General features: G+C 33.6%; 1 protein-coding gene across 3 annotated transcripts in view; it reads left to right on the forward strand.

Annotated features, from left to right (window-relative positions):
• The window catches only part of LOC126256943 (gamma-1-syntrophin), an 804,587-nt gene extending 790,014 nt beyond the window's left edge, over window positions 1–14,573 (forward strand). Inside the window, exons 10-11 of one of the 3 annotated variants that reach the window (XR_007546465.1) lie at window positions 14,039–14,335; window positions 14,441–14,573. Coding sequence is in view for 2 of the 3 variants with exons in the window: in XM_049955522.1 (XP_049811479.1) it covers window positions 5,565–5,672 (108 nt within the window). In the remaining variant the exon portion in view is untranslated. Of the gene's footprint in view, window positions 1–5,564; window positions 5,735–14,038 lie in introns of those variants that run through there. The other 2 variants (XM_049955524.1, XM_049955522.1) reach the window with 2 other exon arrangements.
• Window positions 14,574–17,069: the final 2,496 nt, after the last annotated feature.

Raw genomic sequence — 17,069 nt, forward strand, 5'->3', positions numbered from 1 at the left:
TAGTGCTGATTCATTCATACTAAAAGTCAGTATTAAATAATGATAAAAATGTGCAAATAAATATCCACAAATTCTCACTGTTCACTTAGTCCATAATGTGCCTTCATTCATTTTATGCTCCTCATATTAGCTCTCTTCAGTGTATAATTTTTGTATCTTGTTGGCATCTTTTCTTTGTACCTTTTTATATTTCACTTCCTTTTCTCATTTTTGTGTATGGAAGGCTTATTGCTTTTTTTTCAGGTTCCAGTTATCATTTATAGCTCTAAATCAGCTCCCGATCTTTAATAACACACAGGAATGCAATCCTGGTTGTTACACCAACTGTAACTCTCAGTTTCTCTGTGGATGTGATTATCTTGCTTGATTTAGGATTTTATGTGGTTTTTAGTTCCCATTTTTATCTACACATTGGCACTTGATCTCTTCCTATTTTATACTTAGCTTTCCAATTGTAGAAAGAATTTACATTACATTCTGAAAGTACAAGATTTGTTGTGTACTTTCTCCATTCATATATTTGTCAGCTATGTACACATGTTCCTCTTAAGAAGCAGTTTTTCTTTCTGGTGCATGTACATCTGTTTTTAACACAAATTGTACACAGTTATATCTACCTCAGTTTTTTTCTTATTTTCCGTACAATGAATTCTTTCTCTTCCTTTGTTCCAATCTATAGCAGTTATGTTCATTGTCTGCTGAATTGTTTTCAACACTTCTGTTTGTGCTACTTGGTTTACTGGTTTTAATTTGTAGAAAAGCCTTTCTCACATTATAGTTCCTCAGTTTGACACTGTCCACTGTACATTTATTTGAATTTTCATCTGATCTGTCATCACTGATTTATGATTAACTTCCACAGATCAATCCTGACATGTGAGATTCATGTAACTGCTAGCACTGCAACATTTTGGAAAACATTATGCTGTAATCTCCATTATGTTAAGAGTTAAAAGATGAAGGGAGAACAGAGAAAGAAAGAAAAAGGAAGGAAGCTTGAGGTTTAACATTCTGTTGATGGAGCAGTTGTTAGCAGATTTGTCAAGGGCGGAACAGGAAATAAGCTGTAGCCTTTTCGAAAGAACCATCCTAGCACGTGCCTGAAGTAGTTTTGGGAAACAAGAGAAGATCTAAATCTTGATGGGTGCATTGGTTATTTAAAAGCTGCTTTATCAAGCGTGAATTCAATTCCATAAGTATTACACCAACTCACTAGTGAACTTGACACAGGAAAACCTGTAGCTATAAACTAAATCATTGATGGCTGTTATCATGATTTACATTTTCCTAGTGTACAAGAAAGATATCTTTAAGCATTTGCTTCATGATACGCATACACATTAAAATAAAATTTGCTTATTTCCAGAACTCTTCGGTCTAGAAGTACATATATTAAACATGTGAAATAACTTAATGTTAAAAGTGGGGTTCTTTCCATTTTAATATTTGATCAGAGCTCAGAGGCATGTTATACATCTTTTTTTTTATTTTTTCTGGAAATTTCTAGCTATGTGTTGTCCACCTTGTGTCACCTTATGTTATCCATCCTTCTCAATTTTCTTGTCTACATTTCTGTGCAAGAAGTGCACATGTGACACTACAGTTGCTTATAATACCTTATTCTGTTTGATACTCGATGCATTCCCTAAGGTGCTATTTCATGTGTACTCGTTACTCTAAGTCACATTCTAGGAGTAAATTTCCTCTTTTTATTTTACCTCACTTCATTTCAGTCAGTCTATCTCTCTTTTCAGAGTTGCTACTGTATCCCATTATACTGACAAAGCAAAGTCTATCTATTGTAACCTAAAGAATGTTAATTCTATGTCCTCAGATTCTAGTAATCATCTTAGGAACAATTCCTTACTAAATATTTTATTTGGACTGATTTATCTCCAAAGCATTTTGCTTGTCAGCAAGCTATGCAGAAATCAAAAAAGAAATCACATTCATGTGTGTATACTTTATGTTGCCTCTTCTGCAAACTCATGCCACTTATCTTTTTTTTCATTGTTATGCCTTCAGTGGTAATTTATCAGTTTGGTAATTGGAAGATCCCATAGATTTTCAGAGAAAAATTGTTGGATAGTGACCACAAAGTATCTGATCAACTTAATTTTAATAATAAACAAAATAAACTGTTAGACTGTACAGATACTGGGTGCAGTTAAAGAGCTATAATACCTAAAATTGAATAACCATGTTCATATTCATACTGGGCCACCAGCCGGAACTTAATGTCATCTTGACATAATATTTCGGCAGCCCACCTGGCTGCCATTTTCAGGTGAGTAAGTCATCACACCGACTCACCAGAATTGAGATCAAACCACAATATCGGCTCCTTTATACATCAACTGTAGGTCCACCATGGACGCATGAACATTACTGCCCTCTAGTGCAAAGTATGGTAGAGCACCAATGCACTGCCTTACTTTGCACTAGAGGGCAGTTACATTTGTGCATGCACAGTGGACATACAGGCAGTGTATAAAGGAGCTGCCACTGCAGTTTGATTTCAGTTCCAGCAGGTTAGTGCAACAACTTACTCACCTGAAGAGGGTGGTGACGGGGATCGCCCAGATATATTTTCTCAAGATGATGTTATGTTTCAGCTGGAGACCTAATATGAATATCATTACTTACTATGCCAGGAAAGTTTACAGAGCCACAAGTAACCATGTTCATTGCTCTCAAGACATAAAACACTCTTTGTTTATCTTCATTGATCTATAAACAACAATTTATGAGCATGTTCAAAAATTCATGTTACAAACTTTTAGGCCTTGCAGAGGGAGCAAGTACATAATATTTTGAATAGGAATCCATGTCTGGAAGCATACCATTTTCATTCTATGACAGTTTTAATTGAGATGTGAAACATGTCCATGCCTGCTAAGGAAAGAGAAATGTCTCAGAGTTGCTTCTCACTGCACAAGAAATGGAAAAGACACCAGGTGGAATGTAGAGTATGTACCAGAACATACTTCATAGGTACAATATCTGTAAGAATGTTGGTGGCCACTACATGAAGTTGCTGTTTTAAGGCATCAAGTTCATTTACTAGTAAATTTTGCATTTTTAAAACCCTTAGCTCACACTCAGAATTTATTACAGTGACATAACTGTGTAGGAAAGTTCCAGTAGAAAGTAAATACTCTGGGAGTAGAGGAGACCACACACAGGAAAAGCAGAAGCATTGAGCTGTCGACAGGCAAACACACAAAAAAGGAAACTTGCTAATCATAGCGTGTAGGCTTTCACGGCCGGCGTCTTCAGTAATTAAAACTTCCGGGCTAAGAGGCCGTGGTCCAATAGCAGAAATACTTCTCCCTGACGTTTCGTTGCCAGCTGCGGGCAACATCATCAGATCATGTTGCCCACAGCTGGCAACAAAACGTCAGGGAGAAGTATTTCTACTATTGGACCACGGCCTCTTAGCCCGGAAGTTTTAATTACTGAAACTTGCTAACTTTCAAAGTAATCCTTTCTTGAACTAGAGAACACAAAAACATGCACGCGCATGCACACGCACACGCACACACACACACACACACACACACACACACACACACACACACACACACACACACACAATGCCAGCTGGATGCACACCCCCAATGCTACATTGCAGGAACGCTAGGTCGAGGTGGAGTTATGTCAGGTGGGCAGGGGAAAGGAAAGGTGGGAGGCAGGAAGAGGAGGTGGGGTGGGTGCCCAGCAGCTCAGAGGGGGGCAGCTAGTTTGCTGGTTAGGAAAGCAGGAGGAAGGGGTGGCAGGTGCATGGGATAGGCATGTGATGCACAGATGTCAGAGCTGGTTATGTATGAGAACAGTGGGTTACTGTGGATTGAGACTAGGCTTTGCAATACATCCTTTGTTCCCATAACTGTTCAGGCCTCAATATCCAGTAAACTGCTGTCCCTACACCCTTCACCCAACAGCATACCCTTCTTCCATTCTATCGCCCCCTCCCAACACACATCCACATGTCACCTTCAGTGTGAGCTGCTCCCAATTGGCTCAGATACCCATGCATCACATGCCTTGCCTATGCAACTGCCACTCCTCCCTCCTGCATTCCTGGACAGGAAAACAGCCGCCTCCATCAATGACACTAGCCATCTGCCCTCAACTACCTTTTTTGCCTCTCTATCCTTTTACCCATCCACTGAACACAATCACCACCCTAACATAGTCCACCTGCCAAAATGCAGCCCTGGCTTTGTGCATCCAGCCAGTGCCATGTACAGGCACAGGTGTTTCTGTTTGTGTGTTTCTGTTTGTGTGTGTGTGTGTGTGTGTGTGTGTGTGTGTGATTTTTGGCATGTATTTGTACTATAGCCCAAGATAGGATTACTCTGAAAGCAAGCAGGTTTCCCTTTTCTGTGTGTGCCTATCAGAACCTCAATGCTTCTGCTTTTTGTTGAGTGGTCTCCTTTTACATTTTAATAACAATCATATTTTTCATGTAAAATAACAATGGAAATTCCTGGATGGAGCAATAAGTAAAATAAGGGTAAAGAAACCATGCATATATAATAGATCGATGTGTGGAGCACATAAACACATAACAGAAAACAGCATTCTCACTAGCTTTTGAACAACAGCTCTTTCTCTAGCACAAGCAAAGATTCACATATTCATATTGTCTCTCTTTACTTACCTGCAACTCCTGTCCATTCTTTATCCCTTAATGTTTCTATACTTCCTTCTCTTCTATAGTACCTGCCTTCAAAACACACACCAAGTCTGTGTGGTTCTGAGTGTGAATGTTAATACTTGCAGTAGCAAAAGAGCTATTGCTTAAAAGTTAATGTGAAGGCTGTTTTCTGTTATGCGTTTCTGTGATCCATGGACTGATCTAGTATAGGCAAGTGGTTCTCTTTCCTTTATTTTACATATTGCCAAGTAGAACAGTAGATTTGTTGAAATAATGAACTGGAATTACACTAGATATATTAACAATGGATTTTATGACTAATTTACACACCGTATCTGTAAAAATTGCGTCATTTATTGAGTCTTAGTTCAAAAACTTTAACATGAAGGAGACATGAGAAAACATCTGTGTTACTTAGAAGATCGACATCTTTCTAAATAATTCTTATAATTCATTGTCACACACCTAGTGATATCATTTTGTATCCCCTGATCATTTACAAAAGTAGGAGAATGTAAAAAGATACTCTGTGTATGATCCTTCTAATTATTAAAATAAATAAAAAAGTGAGAGAGAGGGTGGTGTGAAGGCTCTGCTCAGTGCACAGCTTATTTTATATAAATGTGAACAAATTACTAAATCATTAATGAACATACATGCATGGTAGTAGAGACAGCAGTATAATTATCTATATTAAGTATGTTATGTGTTATGGGGAACTTTGGAGGAAGGTTTTGTAGCATTGTATGTTGTACTACAGTACTTAATTTTATGTACATTAAGTTTTTTTATTCTCGCTATTTGTCTTGCTCGTTATTAAATATAATTTCAGAATACATACCATATGCTTTATATATTTTGTTTAAAGAAGTTAAAGCTATGTTTTTGGTTTTTGTTGCAGGAATTAGAAACATCAAATCTTCAGAGCCTGCTCTTTTGTATGCATGCATTTTTAACAGCTAAAGTAGCTTCAGTTGATCCAGCATTTCTGAGTTCAAAAACACCCTAGTCAGTTTTGTACAAAATAGATTAATTATTATAAATAAATGTACAGAAAATACCATTAAGATAAATCAGTTTGTATATTGAAATACAAAAATAGTGAAATATATTGTTTGTAAATGTTAACATTGAGAAATGTGTCTATCTGAAAACAATACCTTTATAAATTTATAAATATATGTACATACAATCCTTGTTATATTGTTGTCTATACTTCTTACTTACAAAAGCAAAAAAAAAAATGTATTGTTTACTTTTGTGTCTCAATGAAATTATATATGAATTTATCACACGAGTCTCAAAACCAAAGGACAAGGGCCAAAACAAAGTTTAATCAGAAGCTTTAGATTATGAAAGAGTTTTTGGGATTTTATTTATGTATTTCAATTTATGAAATCAATACAGTTTTGGTGTACTTTTTACTACTTCATTCAAGAACTTTTTTGTAAATTGTAGCTGAAAAGAACAGACTGAAAGCGTTTCTCTGGCAGCAGCCAAGAAATCACAAACAAAAAACTTTTTAAATAATGCCTATTGTAAAATCTGCAAAACATATGTACTTCAAAAAGATTTTAATGTTGTTGTTGATAAAGAGTAAGTTACAAACTGGCCAAGATTTCTTCCACTGTTTGAATGTAATTTGCTGCTCTGTGGGCACTACAAGACTGCATCATTGTGTAAATGAGAATCAAATTCCCATTTTAGTGATGGTCACATGATATCATTTGGAGTACCTGAGTAACTATCTCTAATACATGTTACAGCAATAATTAATATGAAAGAACATAACACAAATAATTAATGAAGTACTTTCTTGTATTTAATTTAAACTCTTTGATTTCTAATAACTATGGGGGAAAAGGAAGTGTTTTACATTATTTATCACATGATTTACAAGGAACAGTTTAAATCTGTGTGTGAACAACACAACCACTTTCTTTCGTACCACTACTCTGTTAGTGTCTTTGTTTTATATATTCCACACAGTGACCACAGAGGAGGACATACACAGTTTTCAGGTGAAGGTATACTTTTTCTTGAATGGTACCAAGTGTTTAAGAGTTGATATATATATTCACTCTCTCAAATAATTTTTATTTTACATCCAACATACATCCATATTAATAAAAAACACAAAGAAAAGAACTAATATTTTAATCAGTGAAAAAGAAAAATGCCTGCACTGAGTATCAACCAACAGAAATTCAAATTTTAAAGCAATCTGTTGACAATAATGATGCAATAATTAATTTCAAAACAGCAGTTACATAAACTGAATAAGCATACTTCCAACACATAGTCTACATAAATTTTAATAATCAAGAAGAAAACACAAGAGGATACTACTATCATTTTTCATTAAGAAACTTTTCATTATGGCTCATACACAATTTTTTGTATATGGGTACTGCATCGTAGGTTGAGAAGAAAGGTAAAAACTCATCATCTTTCACCAATCATGAGTTAATCAAGATTGCCTGTTCTAGTCTCTGTCAGGTTTTTGTCAACCTTTTGCTTCTGGGTTGTATTGCACCACTGGTTTCATTCAAATAACTGCAGATGGAAGCACATTTTTTTAGTCAATTTGACTGCAGTTAATTCTTTACAGATGTCTTAATTTATAATGTAGTCTGTCCTTACAACACCTTTTATGGCTCTTAGAAACAGCATTTCAGCATCTGGTTTTTTTCTTTTACTCAGTAATCTAAACTTTATATAAACATCTTAAGACTGGTACTGGCATTGTTTTACAGAATTTTAGTCTCTTTTTTTTCTGCAGCATTCTTTGTACAGTGTCACATATTGATCTAAATTCGTATATACTATTTTCTACATCTTTTTTTTTTTTTTTTTTTTTCAATGGTATATTATGCCACATCCAAATACCTTAAAATATTTCCCTATTCAAATGAGCAGCTGGCAAACATTATTTTAGTCTTTGATAAGGCCTTTCTAATAAAACCCAATCCATAGTTTTGAAATAAACATCTTATAATCAAATTTACGACCCAATGTATTTATCTGATGAAGTGCTCTTTGATGAGCATCCTCAGTTTCTTTTCAAGTGGGACCTACTGTAATTGTTCCAGTGTACAGTGCCCTTACATTTGCTATCAGTAATTGTGATATTCCTCTCCTCTCCATTACTTTGCACAGCAGAGTTCTATTTACCTTGCCAAAGACCTTTCCATATCAAAGAATTACATAAATGTGAAAACCCCCATAAAGTTATCTATCGTACTGTTTGCTTCTTTTACCTCATCATACAAAAAATATTTATTTTTAATGTACAGTGTAACCATGATTATTACATTGTATTTATTCATTGCCATTACTATTTCAAGGTTTTGTTAACATTTAACTTGTGTTAGATAAGACTATTGCTATGAAGAGACCATAAAAGAAAATAATTCATTAAAGCTTCGGAGAAAAATCTCCCTTTCAAATTACTATGCCACTGCTCATGAGTCAATGTGATAATTCCCCTTGTAGTGCAACATAAATGAATGAATATGTGCAATAAGTAATTCAAATTTTTCTCTAGCTTCTTGTTGATTTATCTTAAATCAGCATAGTCATTATCATCAATGAAGTTATCATTTCTGTATGATAAATGGACTACAGAACTACATGAATCTGTCTTTTTTTTTAAAAAAAAAAAAAACCGTAGTACTTACTTGGCCATATGACAGGGTTCTTCTGGAAGTTGCCTATTCTGTAATTCTGAGACTGCAGTGTGAGGCAGTGCACTTACAAAGTTACTCTACAAATAATCAGTTAAACTTAATTCTGTTTTGTGCTGACAGCCAGTAATTCATATTCTCTGTTCTGAAATCATAGTGTTTATTTTTGAAAATTCATAAGCAATTTTACCCACTATTCTCAAGGTGGCAATAAAATTTTACCAACCATTGACTGTCCTCATCTTACCTTGCACCATATGCCATATATTTGTTTTATAAAGACAGAACTACAGGAAGACAAAAAACAAGATTTTAATGGAAAAAAGTATTAAAATATAACTGAATTTCTAGAATGTTTCACAAAGTAAGGCTTATAATTTGTACTGCAAGAGAGCTGTAATTGCTTGTGAATGATAAATGTAAAATGCCCCCTAATTAATTAGGGTAACTGAACAGATTGTTTGATCCAACTGTATTTATAGAATATAGTAACATTATGACTTCCTTGAATAACAGTGAGAAGTGTTCTACATGAATTATTCAAATTCCACAATACCTTAAAAAGGGTTATCAGAAGGTCATTCAAAATGAGACTGTCATTCAACATCAGATACAAGAGAGTCTGCAATATTTGTCAGCAGTGACATATATGTTCCTACATACTTAAATTTCTATCAAAAACTGTTCTTAAAGTCACAAAATTAACACAATATTAGCATAAAAAATAAATAAACGTTATAACAATTCTCACAATGTGAATAATAGTGTTTGTTTTTAATCACAATAATCATCAGTCTCCTACAGCCCAGTGACTAACAAGAACTTAACTTCATATTCTCTGTTCTGAAATCATAGTGTTTATATTTCATTTCTAGTTTGTACCCCTGTTCTTTACTTATTATGTTACATGTTATTTTCAAGTTCTCTGTCCCTAATCACATCTCTACCTTGAGAAGTTCTGTTTTTCTGCAGTTGCCTAGAAACATTTTGGTACATGTCATAATTTATATGAATATTTTATTATCACTTTGTGATCTACCAGTTCACAATTTCAAAGAATATACTTTATATTCTGTGAATATCATCAAACAATTCCAGTTTGGACAACATAAGGATACATACAACATGCACATCTAAAAAAAAAAAAAAAAAAAAAAGGTTGGTTTATATCCCGGAGAATGGTTTTGATTTCATTGCAGAAATATCATCTTGTTAGTATGCATATCTTTTCCAATGCAATCCTCCAGATGTGCACTTTACTCTTGTGCTATGTTAGCAATATTCTGCCACTCCGTCATTTTTTGCTTCACTAACATGTAATCGAAATGCGGAGTGTGTGTTTACTTTACTTTTGTTAGACTTTCTTTCAATTACTTGTAAACAAATCTGAAGTCTATTTTTTCATTATACTAGGCTTTGCATCATTAATTCCTTATTTCTGTGCTGATTTTCCAGATTTTGAGTTTTGTAACAGATTACGTCAGTTTTATTTTTCTGGTGCATTTTAATTGTTGTTAGTTTCTTTTCTGGTTGAAAATACGACTCAAAGATCTGCTGGAGAAACAACTGATATCATTTTATAAATCCTTTTGTGGCATAGTTGATCAATGATTTGTTTTATTACTGCCAGGAGCACAGTTATCATTTGTATATCAGCTTTCTCCAAAATTATGATTTAATGTATTACTGTTATGAAAGTAAAAATACATTTGTTTTCCTCTTTTTGTTTCGAGTTGCAATAACCTTGCAGGTGCTGGATGTTGTTTGAAACCTTATAATCTAAATTTTCTGGACAACTTAAATTTTTCTTGCAAGCTCAGAGAGAAACGAATCTCATTTTTGCAACTGTAGAACTTTCTCATAAGTACTCTATGTTTTTGATAATTCCCTGAAAAGTATCTTCCAATATTCCCAACAACTTGACAAGAGGAAACCCATTGAATGAGAAGATGAAACCTACCCTATTCTTCTTCTTACAACACGTCTTCCATCTTACACTCTTTTTCAGTAATAGCCCTGCTATTTATGGCAAAAATATGTCTTTATTTTGTTAATTACATGATGATTTAATTACAGGTTCTTTTTTCTACTTCCCGGGACCATTGTTTTATTTTATTTTTTATTCATTCAATTTATAATGCAAGTAAGGTTTGTACTGTGTCAAATAAATTCAGTTAAATTTGTTGCTTAATTACAACAAACCACAAATAACAAAGCCGTGGGAACTGTGCAAGGTGTATATTAACATCTTATACTTGTGATAAATATTTCACTTTTTAGAAATTTCAAAATGGACAATATTTTAGAATTTAGTGCAATGCTTGACAAGCATAAGTCTTGTTGATGCAGGTGCCTAATACTCCCAGAGCATCAAACTAACCTATGTGTTAATGTTAGTGATATAAGACTCAATATCACTATTTGTAATCGAAGAGAAACCATTTTTTTTCTTAAATTTAATGTATACTTAGCAACAATGAATTTGTTATAGTTACATCATATTTCAGCTTCCTTACTTTGGTGAAAGGTGTTGAACATCAGTCCTTATTTTCCACATGTAATAAACTTTCCTGTCTTTGGTAATGTTGTTTTGTAACTACTGTCATTATTTTACCTAATGGCGGATCAGACATCTTTCAATTTACACCAATAAAGTCCTTATATTTGTAGGGATTCCTTGTTGTTAAGTATGTTTATAATTAGTTTGAATAGGAGGACTAAAACTCGGTGCACAACTGTACACAAATTGTTAGACACAGAACACTTATTTGTAATTCAAAGTGTCAGACTTGTTGATGAGAACATTAAAATATTTGAACCAAAGAAAATTTAATTGTAGTGGATTACAGCATTACAGACAAAGAGAATATGCACCACCCAAAAATTACTGGGAATAGTTCATCATTGTGTACATGCTACATGTCACAGCTTTATACAGTTATAATACATTCTTCCTAAAATATTCAGAAGTAAGGATCTTTGACTTATTTTTGTTGATCCTGTATGCTTATCTTAACCTCTCCAGTGAAGTTGTTTCTCCAAAACAATTATATTCTTAATTTTTCACAAATTTTCTTGTATTTGTTGTGGAGAATAGCTGCACTTGACATTAATAATTGTTATGTTTGTATGTAAGAGTGACAACAAATTTACATTAAACAAAATAATCAAGAGTAAATGATAAAATTTCAAGAAAAATGAAAACAGCAAGAGAAGATTGCAGTCACCAGCATAAGACATAGAATATATATTTATGAGAAAGTCTTTTTTTGCTTGGCAGAATAAGAAAAAATGTGACAAAACTGGCTACAAATTGACAAAGGCAATAATACAGCACAATAATGCAAAAAAAGCTACAAAGTAAAAGCATAGTTCACTGACTGATTGACTGATTCATTCACTGTGTTAAGCAGATCGTACTGAAGGAAGTTTCAGGGATGTGGAAAGAATCAAGATGTCATTAACAACAAAGACAAATAATTGTCAGGAAGTAAATCTAGTAATTGTTTTACATAGCTGCATGCATTATCACAAGTAATGTATAACAGATTCTCTAGCAGCAAAACTGGGGATTGGTTGGAAAGGCAGAGGAAATGCAGCTGCATGGTGGATAGCTTGCTTCAACAGTTGTTTGTATTAAGTGCCTTGTTTCTATGTTTCAAAGATGAGCTGGGTGAGAAATGTATGCTTAAATCAAATGTAGGCTGGATAGATAATGCACATCCCATGTTTTTATCATTCAGTTTTTTTTTTATACATATCTAACATAATTACAACAGAATCATTAGAACAGAATCTTCATGTTAGTGGCAACACTGGTATTCTCCAGTCCCTGGGTGTAGTGGCCACACTAGAATAATCATTAAATTATATATGGTGTCTCTATGAAAGGGCAGCTGGTCCAAGAAAAATATAACTACAGAGGATATTACAATGGTGTAAAAAAATAATGAGATGGAAAAGAGAATAAAAATATTAAGGTGTCAGAGGTGGTATTAGAAGTAACAGCAGCGCAAGGAGCTATGAAATAGATGACTATGATGGTTAAATGAATGAAAGGCAAAAGAGGATAAAGTGGCAGGGAGAAACAAGAACTGGAGAAGAATAAGACAACAAAGCAGATGTTAAGGATCACAGATAATTACACAGTAAATTGTCAGTTTTTAGTTCTGAGGGAATGCTATGATGTGGGATACAAGTGATCTCTCCAGCAAAATAATAATAAAAAAAAACTAAATCATTTCTCCTGTATATAACAAGAAGACTTCAACTATTTTACTGTGTATTACTGTTTGGCAGAAATTAATGCTTAGATGCAACTTGAGCCAAAAATTACCATTTTTATTATTTTTGTGAACTTCACTCTCTTTGCCTGAAATTAAGAAGTGATATCATCAAAGGAGTTAAAAAATATTACAATATTCAGAATGCAATTATCAATATAGTGAAGCACTTAAAAGGAACTGGAGGGCAACAAGTGTTTCCATTGTGAAGATTTTCTTAAAAGCATTATTTGAACCACAGGATTAAATTTTAATTTTGCAACAAAGGCCGGTAGTGAAATGAATAACAGCACACACAAAGATATCTCACATACATAAAAATAATAAAATTAAATTTCTGTGCAATACTAAATATAATAGTGTAAGATGATAAAAGACTGTCATGTTTTCACTGCTAAAATTAAGGTCAATCCTGTTACATTTCCAAATACCTTGCTCTTTTATGACTGCAAATATTCTACTTAAAATATAGTTTCAGGGACTTAAAAATTAAATCCAATAAGTGAAACTACCTACCATTCTATAACATATCTGCACACATCGCAGAAAATAAGAATATTATGCACCTCTTACATCTACATCATACATCAATTACAACTCCTTTCACGAGAGCATGATTTTTTCTTTTTATTATTTTTGCAAGAGTTATGGCAAAAGATCCATGAATCTAATGAATGTGTGATCAACATATGTACAGTAAGAACACTGGGTTATATAAATTCAAATTACACTTCAGTCCAGAGATGACAACGCAACCAAGTTGTATTTGGCTTAAGGGAAACTAACGTTTGATTTTTCAGTATGTAAGTACTCTGACAGTTGTATAGCATTGCATGCAACAACTTCATGCTACTTTTCAAAATATTTTGCTATCCATATAGTTTAAGCACCCGATTTGGTTTTAAACACAACAGACACAAAACTAGATATGGCAAAATATATTAATAATTTGATAAGTATAGGTAACAATTAACTTTTGTCTTTTGCTTAATTGCACATTATCAGAAATGGATAACCACAAAGATTATGCTTGGCATTCTCTCCTGGGTTTGGTAAGTTCTGCCCACTCTGAACCAATTCAGTTCAGTAGTTTAATTTCTTACATGTATTAGGTACCTTCTGTTATGTAGTGTGATAGTATCTTGGTGATTACACTCATCCAAAGTGTTAAACCATGTTGAGACATTAGCACAACAAGATTCTAATCACACTTTTAGGGCTTCAATCACATTATGTTTCAATAGGTTATGAAAACTCAACTGAGGCCTTTTTCATTTAATGCTGGATTAAGATACCTAAGATTTTCCATCTTTTAAAAAATGTGAATAAGATAAGTGTGAACAATAGCAATAATATACATTATAACAAATAAATAATTCTCAAAGTTTTCAAATTCTTCCCCTCAGGGTTGGATAGAAATTTAGAAGCAGAGTCACTGGATTGCTATTAATCAATGCAAACATGGCAGTCGCTGCAATAATGTACTCAGGATTAATGTAGATGGAAGAATATTGGTTCCTGCCTGGCAAATCTGCTTGATAAAAGTTTGTGTTGGGGTTTAATAATAAATGTATGTTGGCTACAGAAAGAATGTATTTGGATGCATATTTAACTAAGATGTTCAAGTTCATTACGCGCATATGGAACTGAAAGCTTTCCAAAACTTTGAAGTGTCTGATGAGACATCTGCTTTTGTTACGAATGTAAGTGCTGACTCATGAAACAATCATTGTGTTAAATGTTTATAATAAATTAATTATGTACAAAGAATTTTTTAAGATGAAGATTTGTTATATTCTGTGTTTCAGGCAACTGTTTCATGGCAACAGCACTTACAGATATATAAAGCTGGCAAGTGAAGTCTGTAACAAATGTCTGTCTGCTCTAATATATTCACAGCAAAATTATACTCTTGCTCCATTTGAGTGGTTTACAGACAATATTAAAATGGTGTTCATGTTCCAAAACTTTTGACTGTGTTTTAATTATATATACTCTCCATTAATTCCTATGACATTCCCTTCCAGACAAGCAAATTGTTGTACAATTTTTATTAATTCCTTTGTTTTCTCAGTGATTTCCTTACAGAATTAAAAAGTATTGAGTTGTTCATATACCAGTATGTAAGATGACACTTGAAACAGGGGCACAAAAGTGACAACACAAAACATTAGCTTCTGGTGGAAGAGACAAACAGCTTTGGTTAAATGAAACTTATTAAAGGTTGAGAAGAAAAAGTCACCTAGAGCACCAGGTAAACAAGGGGAAGTAATGCAGTACCTATGGGAACTCAATAACATTAAGTGGAAAGGCAGTTTGAACTCCACTTCTTATCAGCCTATCATTATGACGATTTCACTTCACTTTGTTATTTATTTAGAACCAATGTATTTTACACTTGGAGTTAAATAGAATTGAGCTTTGAAGCTACAGCACTGGAAACTAAAATTGCTGCGAATTTATGTTGTGTATTAGGTTTGTACCAATCACCGAATGGTATAATTAAAACCTTCTTTTAACAGCTGGAAGATATAATCCAACACCTCTCAAAAACATATGCTTATTTGATCATTATAGGAGATCTGAACATAGACACGAGTAAAAATACAGACAATACTAAGACCCTACTGGACTTATTGTGCATATACAATCTAAAAATAAAAATAGATAAACCAACCAGAGTAACAAAGCATAGTGAAACTATTATTGATCATGTAATAACAAATATTCCTACATGCTATTGTAACACACAGGTAATAAACTCCACATTAGCAGACCATTTTGCAATCATGATAGACATAAATATAAAGACTAGTGATTCAGTGCAGAAGATATGGGAGATGAGAAGACAGAACTACCCACATAACATAAATCTGCTAAAAAAGATGTTAGAGGCAGAAAACTGGGAAACAATATATGCAGCTAAAGATGCAAACACCAAATGGAACCACTTTTATTCTTTATTCAATTATTATTATGATGTTACATGTCCTGTTAGTAAAAGGCTTGTCAAACAGCAACAAAAAAAGAAAAGCTGGGTGAATGAAGTAATCCATGCCAGAAATAATCTGAGAGTGTATTATGACCTCTCCAAACAAAAAAATACTGAGGCCTACAACACACTGTATAAAATAAAAAAGAAAGAGTATTGTAGTTTTATCAGAGAAACTAAAGCATCATTCATCAGAAGGTCTATAGATAAGGGAAAGAACTACTCAAAAGGTTTATGGTCGTTCATTAATGAAGAGAGAGGAAAAGTAACAAATCGGGCAGAGGACATCTGCCCACTGATGAGCGGGAAAAGCAACGCAAACCCTCTCGAAGTAGCCAATACTTTTAACAGATATTATATTACTGTAGCAGATTAATAAGTCAAAATAAAACAAATGCAGTAAGTAAATTGTTAAACTCCCCACATACAAATCATACTATGGTTTTCATACCTACAACAGATGCAGGGAAGTGTCAAACCTAATAAAACAACTTAAAATTAAACATTCATCTGGCTTGGATGGTGTCACATCACATCTCATAAAGGAATGCAGGGAATGTATATTAAAACCATTGACACACATGCTGAATGCTGCGATAGAAGAAGGTATATTTCCAGATTCACTGAAAGTAAGTAAAGTGAAGTCAATATTTAAGAAAGGGAACAGGGATGAATTAGGAAATTACAGGCCAATATCATTGATCTCAACATTTGCTAAAATCTATGAAATGATAATAAAGAATAGAATTGTAAGTTTTATAACTAAGTACAGTATATTGCATTCATCACAACATGGTTTCAGAGAAGGGAAGTCAAGAAAAACAGCATCAACAGATATAATTGAGCACATTCTTAATTTACTTGACAGGCAACAAAAGACTTGTGGGATTTTTATGGACCTATCTAAGGCATTTGATTGTGTGAACCACTCAAAATTAATGATGAAATTATATCAGTATGGAATTAGAGGAAAATGCTATGACATACTTAAATCATACATTACAAATAGGAAACAATGCACGGAAATCAGATATACTAGTGGGGGAAATATAACAAACTACGGATCAGAATTACAAACAGTTAAACACGGTGTGCCGCAAGGGTCTGTGCTTGGGCCAGTACTATTTATACTCTACGTAAATGACTTCCCTAGCTATATAAATCAGAAACTTATAATGTATGCTGATGACACAACAATCATTTGCACAGCTGACACAAAGGAGGAGCTTGAGAAGGAAGCACTCCTGACTATTGAAAATGCAAATAAATATTTAACACAAAACAACCTGTTTATCAATCAGTCTAAAACAATGAATGTAGTATTTCAGACCAAGCATAATGAAAATTATAATATAAATGTTAATATAAATGGAAAGACTATTAAAGAAGTAACCAGCACAAATTTTCTAGGAACTGTAATAGACAAACATTTGGCATGGGGGGAG

Source organism: Schistocerca nitens, chromosome 1 (assembly GCF_023898315.1).
Source record: "Schistocerca nitens isolate TAMUIC-IGC-003100 chromosome 1, iqSchNite1.1, whole genome shotgun sequence".
NCBI lineage: Eukaryota > Metazoa > Arthropoda > Insecta > Orthoptera > Acrididae > Schistocerca > Schistocerca nitens.